Source organism: Tetrao urogallus (assembly GCF_951394365.1).
Source record: "Tetrao urogallus genome assembly, chromosome: 3".
Lineage (NCBI taxonomy): Eukaryota > Metazoa > Chordata > Aves > Galliformes > Phasianidae > Tetrao > Tetrao urogallus.
In genome coordinates this window covers 60,746,323-60,752,258 of record NC_136815.1, presented here as the reverse complement: position 1 = coordinate 60,752,258, position 5,936 = coordinate 60,746,323, and the positions used below count along the sequence as shown (strand labels likewise).

The following is a 5,936-nucleotide window of genomic DNA, read 5'->3' as shown; positions in this document are numbered from 1 at the left end:
ACACTTGTTTTTGTTAAAAGGGGACACACTGAGGCTGCGAAACAGCAAAACCCCAATGTTGGACAGCTGTAAAATCGTGTAGACAGGTTGTCATACAGCAGTGGGGGCTTTTCTGAAAGGAGCCCATTGCTAAACATTAAATACACACACGGCACGGCAGCTGCGCGGACACACACACACGCACTCACACACGGAGGAAAGTGGCCCGGGCTGAGCTGCGCACCACGTGCTGCGCCGAGGGGGGCGCGGGGGGGCGCGGGGCGGCGCTTGCGGCTCAAGTGGATGCCAATCAAAACATCAACTTCAAATTGTATCTGAAAGATCAGCCTAGGACCTAAGGGCAGACACATCAGTTGGAGCTCAATTGTTGATCAGATCACATCTAAGGGATTTAGGAGCACAGAAGAGCCGAGATTTGAGGACAGACACCCCACTGCATCCCGCCACACTCCTCCACACCTAGGGCGCAGTATCTCTCTGACAGAAAGAAATCAGAACGAAAAAAGAAAATTGCCGGCTTGATTCCTGTCCTCTTCGACTCCATTAAAGAGAGGGGGGTGGGGGGAGGAAAAACAAAAAAAGAAAAAAAAAAAGGAGAGAGCGAGACAGAGAGAGAAAGAAAGAGATCCAAGGGAGCCCGGGTTTGTTCCGCTCTCCCTCTCCCGGCTGTTTCAGGCTCCTTCCTCCCCCTTCTTCTTCTCTCTCTCTGTCTTTTTTTTTTTTTTTTTTTTTTTTTTTGGTATAATTCCTCCCCCCTTCCCTTCCTCCCCCCCTCCCCCTTCGGTTTTTTTTTTTTTTTTTTTTTTTTTTTTTTTTTTTTTTTTTATATTTCTGCCGCTCTTGCCAGCCGACGCCAGAGCCGCCAGTGCCGCCGCCCTGGAGATGTCCTTCCCCCAGCTGGGCTACCCGCAGTACCTTCAGCGCCAGCCAGGCGGTGTACGGCAGCGAGCGGCCCGGGGTGCTGGCCGCCGCCGCTGCAGCAGCCGCCGCCGCTGCCGCCGCCTCGGGCCGGCCCACGGGCGCCGAACTGGGCAGCGGCTCGGCCGCTGTCACCTCCGTGCTGGGCATGTACGCGGGGCCCTACAGCGCCCCCAACTACAGCGCCTTCCTGCCCTACACCGCCGACCTCGGCCTCTTCTCGCAGATGGTGAGTGCGCTCCGCCGGGCCCAGGGCTGAGAGAGGGGTGGGAGCGAAGGGTGCGTGAGGGGTAGGAGGGAGCGGAACTCTGCCGAGTTTGCTCGTGCCCGCGCCCGTGAGATCGGCCCGGCGACTCGTCTTCTCGGCCGCGGACAGGGGGTGGATAGCGCTGGGGCTGGCGGCTCGGCGCGCTCCGTTTCCCCACTGCTCGTTCTCTGCCCGAGGAGCCGTGAACAGGTTCTGCCCGAAAGGCCAAAATGCCGTTGGGGAGCCGCAGCAGGGAGCCGCGGTGTCCGTTTATTTTAAGGCGTTTTCTCCACGCCTCAAACCCGGTCCGCTCAGTTCCCCCAACTTTTCATCCGCCGACTACGGCGAATTTGCATCCGGCGAAGGAGGGCATCCACATTCCATTATCCGCCTCGGAGCAGAAAGGCATATTGGCATGAACTTTAAAGCAAATGACCCCCGATCGCCCTCGTATTTTTTTTTTTTTTTTTTTTCCTCTTTTAGAATATGATAGGAGAAAAAAAAAGTGAAATGTTTTATACTCACAGCTTTTCCTCTCCGACGCCGCTGAAGCGTTTTCGTTGCTCCGTGTCTGCGGATTGCTCAGCGGCGGTGCGCAGAGGCTGCACTTTATCTCTCGATGTCCTTCTATGATCTCTTCCGAAAAGGAAAAGAGTGGAGGTGCATGCTAGGCACGGCTGGTGAGGGGCTTCAGTACGTGTGCGCATATACGTGTGTAGGTCGGCAGTCAGATGCGTTGCTGAACGAGGTCAGCGGCGGAACACAGATCAGTTTGTGCTGCAAACACTTCCTACGAGGGCAGCGTTAGCAGCACTCGTCCCCCTCTTTTATTTTCAACCTTGATTTTGGAGATGCACGAAAAGCTGACACAGAGGCAGCGAGTGATTTACAAGTGGCTCCTTCGAAAGAATTCCCAGCAGAGATTGTGGGGAAAAAAAAAGTATATAATTTCAGCAGCAATAACAAAAGGGATAAAGGGAGTGCAGAAAGCCCACTCTGTAACACATTACAAGAATTACATCGGGCTTCTCTTCGCGTGTACGCTTTGCCTCTGAAATTGAAATGCACTTTCGTTTATAAATGTTTGACAAAGTTAGCTCAGTTTCTCTGCAGCCACTGTTGAAGGGGTCATTTTTAAGCCTGACACCATTTCGTAAGATTCACCCTACGAGTGTACTTCTGGACCAGAAGAAAGAGACATTGTGATGGGAAAGGAAAAAAAAAAAAAAAAAAGAGAGAGAGAGAGAGAAAGAAAACGGCTGTGTCAGATATTCAGCAACAGTTTCCTTTCCTACTTGCAAAGGCATCCCGGTGTTTTACTACAGTAATTCACCATGGTGGCGATATTTGGAAATCGATTCTAAAAATTCTGAGCGTTAGGAAATCCGGAGCTAAAATATGAAGTTAATATCTGAGCAATTTGCGGTCATAATGAGGCCTAACGAGCTCGCTAGAAAGATAAAACGTTATTTACCAAAACATCTGATGGGATAATGTGACTTGCTGTGTTTTACTACCGATGATAAAAAGAATATTGATTGCAAATAAATCACCGTCTCTAAACGCTTGTAAACAGTTCGTGTTTGCTCTGCTCACATCAAAGTAAAACTTATGAGATAAAGCCTCTGCATATGCATTTTCCGCGCTGCAAAGATCGCTTTTCATTGCGGAGGTAGGGCTCTCCCAGCACTTGGGAGTTAATATTTCATGCCAGATTCTCGGGGCACCATCGCGGTGTGTTGGGGGAAGGTCTGTGTGTGCAAAGCCCTCGCACAGAAGTGGCTCCGCGCTGAAGTTGCGCATTGCCACGCAGGCGGCCTCTTACACCAACTCCTTTTAAAGGCAGAGCCGGGGCCAAAGGAGAGTGCTCTGCTTGCGTGATATCCCCCGGATATTTGGCGGATAAACTCAACGTTGAGCCCGGGCATCAGTTGTTAGCTGTGCTGTGCTACCTGCTTTCCCTTCCTAAGGTCGTTTGGAGCGCAAAGCAAATGTCGTGGTGGAATGTGAATAGTGCCTTCCCATCGTTCGGTTCGCTTTGGTTTGAAGAGAAAATCTGCGTTCTGTCCGACAGATCCCAGCTCGGTCCCTCTTCTCCTTTCTCTGCAAGAAGCAGGGGTCACTCGGGAACCTTTCTGCCTGCTCCAAACGTGGGGAGCCCGGAGCGGGGAGGGCCGTATTGGAGTGTGAAGCCCCCATGCCCCTCTCCGAAGCGCGTTCCGGCTCCCGGAGCAGCCTATTCAGGTCTGGGAGAGACGCTAACGAGATAATTGATGTGCTTTTTCCTCTCCGCTTGCCTGAATGTGTTGCAGGGCTCCCAGTACGAGCTGAAAGATAATCCGGGTGTCCACCCTGCTACCTTCGCAGCCCACACCGCCCCCGGCTATTATCCCTACGGACAGTTCCAGTACGGGGACCCGGGTCGACCCAAAAATGCCACCCGGGAGAGCACCAGCACCCTCAAGGCCTGGCTCAATGAACACCGCAAGAACCCCTACCCCACCAAGGGTGAGAAGATCATGCTGGCCATCATCACCAAGATGACCCTCACCCAGGTCTCCACCTGGTTCGCCAACGCCCGCCGCCGCCTCAAGAAGGAGAACAAGGTGACCTGGGGCTCAGAGGTCAGGTAAGGACCAAGAAGATGCCAACCTTTTTGGCAGCGATAACGAGGGGGACCCTGAGAAGACTGAAGACGATGAGGAGATTGACCTGGAGAGCATAGACATAGATAAAATTGATGAGAACGATGGGGAACAGAGCAATGAGGAAGAGGAGGAGAAGCCCGAGCTCCTGAGACAAAGCAGTGAAGAGGAGCGCTTGGAAAAAGACAAGGATTTGGCACTGTCAGGATCTGAAGGGCTGAATCCCAAAGATGCTCTGGCCATGGTGAAGGAGGCCTCTGACAACAGCACGCGAATCATCAGCCCCGGGGGACAGAGCAATTTACAGATGCCATCTCACAGCAAACCCAAGATCTGGTCTTTGGCAGAGACTGCGACCAGCCCCGATGGTGCCCTGAAATCCTCCCCCCCACCACCTCCCCCTGCTCAGGTCACCCACACTTCGCCACAGATCCAGCATCCCGCTTTTCTCCCCAGCCATGGACTCTACACATGCCAGATTGGCAAGTTTCACAACTGGACAAATGGGGCTTTCCTCACACAGAGTTCCCTGCTAAACGTGAGGTCGTTTTTGGGAGTAAATCACCACCACGCCACTCACCACAACCACCACCTCCAGGCCCAGCAGCAGCCTTCTGTTTTAACAGCCACCCTGGGAGCCCTAAGCAGTGAAAAGCCTTCAGAGAAGACCAGTCCCAAACACATAGGTAATGCTCCTGGCAGCCAAATCCCTTCTGCCCCCCATGAACATACAAACTTCTCCTTGAGGGATAGAGTCAGAGGCAGCCCGGGTGTAACTGATTGCTTTAACAGCGTTACAGAGGGTTTAGCTTAGTGTTCAGTTTTTCCTGCAGCACGTAGAGCGTATGCATTAAGCCCATTTTGTGCGGGCTATTACATTCTCATCCTGTATGCCCATCAGACAACTTCAGAATGCTAGAACAGTGCTGCCAAACATATTCTTTAAGCTTTGCTTTCCTTCCCTCCTTCATAGAATCTTAGAATCACAGAAGGGATCATCAGTGCACATGATGAGGATCCTTCCAGACCCTCATCTCCAAGTCTGGACTTTTCAATGGTAGTCCAAAATGTGGTAAAAAAAAAAAAGCTTGCAATTAATATTGCAATAATCCTTAAATATTGAAAGTAATTGTGCACACCTGTGTACCTGTGCTGTATGCACACACCTACACATGTCTGAACAAGGGGGGCAGAGGGAGGTGCACCCTGCACACCGTGCTGATACTAGTTTGATGCTCAACTGGTTCTCCTATTTTTATTTTGTGTGTGTGTGTGTTTTGTTTTCTTTCTCCTTCCAGAAAATGTCCCAAGAAACGATTCCCCACCTCAGCCACTCAAATCGCCCTTCCAGGCTGTCCGTGACAAGTGAGTTTGTTTGTTTGTTTTCACTGCAGGAATGTTACTTATGCGAAACAGAGCGTTTGAATAATAAAGACTAATTATAGCACCTAATCAGCGCCAGAATAATACATACAGAGAACAAGAGCAGCAGAGAAGTTGCTGTAATCTTTTCAAAGTCAGGCTAAATTACAATTGTACATTAGCCAGCCTGTAACTTTTCTGGAACTTAACAGACCTTAAAAGAGCTTGTGTTAATGACACTGACAGAGATTTCTGTGCAGTTAACTAACAGTAGGATGCTATAGCAATAGACAGGTGGTTATAGGAAAGGATTTTTTTTTTTTAACTGAAAGATTATTACGTCTTTTTTTATTTCCCCCCTTTCCTCCCTTTCCCTCCCCTTCCCCCCCCCCCCCCCACCCCCCCCCCCCGCAGCTCTTTGCCTCAGCAAGAGGGAACACCGAGAATTTTAACAGCTCTCCCTTCCGCTTGATTAAATGGTTTGCTGAAAAACAAAATATTACAGAGACTGGTCTTAAAGACAGAAAAAAAAAAAAAAAAAAAAAAAAAAGAAAAAAAAAAAAAAAGAAAGAAAAAGGAAACGATATAAACGACTCTCATCCATCTCTTTTTTGCAATAAGGTGGTGCAAATCCATAAAGGCGATTAAGCAATTCTGTAGATGGATCCCCTCCTTCATTGTACCATTTCAGATCGTGTTATTCTAACCATTCTTGGATTATTTGTTTGGTAAATGTTTCCCATGTGTTTGTGTTATTTCTGTAT

General features: G+C 49.9%; 1 protein-coding gene across 1 annotated transcript; it reads left to right on the top strand.

Annotated features, from left to right (window-relative positions):
* Nucleotides 1-882: 882 nt before the first annotated feature.
* Nucleotides 883-5,644, top strand: IRX1 (iroquois homeobox 1; the record flags this gene model as incomplete). The annotated part of the gene is given in 6 exon segments (XM_079533836.1): nucleotides 883-918; nucleotides 920-1,147; nucleotides 3,478-3,786; nucleotides 3,788-4,496; nucleotides 5,109-5,175; nucleotides 5,587-5,644. Coding segments are annotated over 6 exon segments (1,407 nt in total).
* Nucleotides 5,645-5,936: the final 292 nt, after the last annotated feature.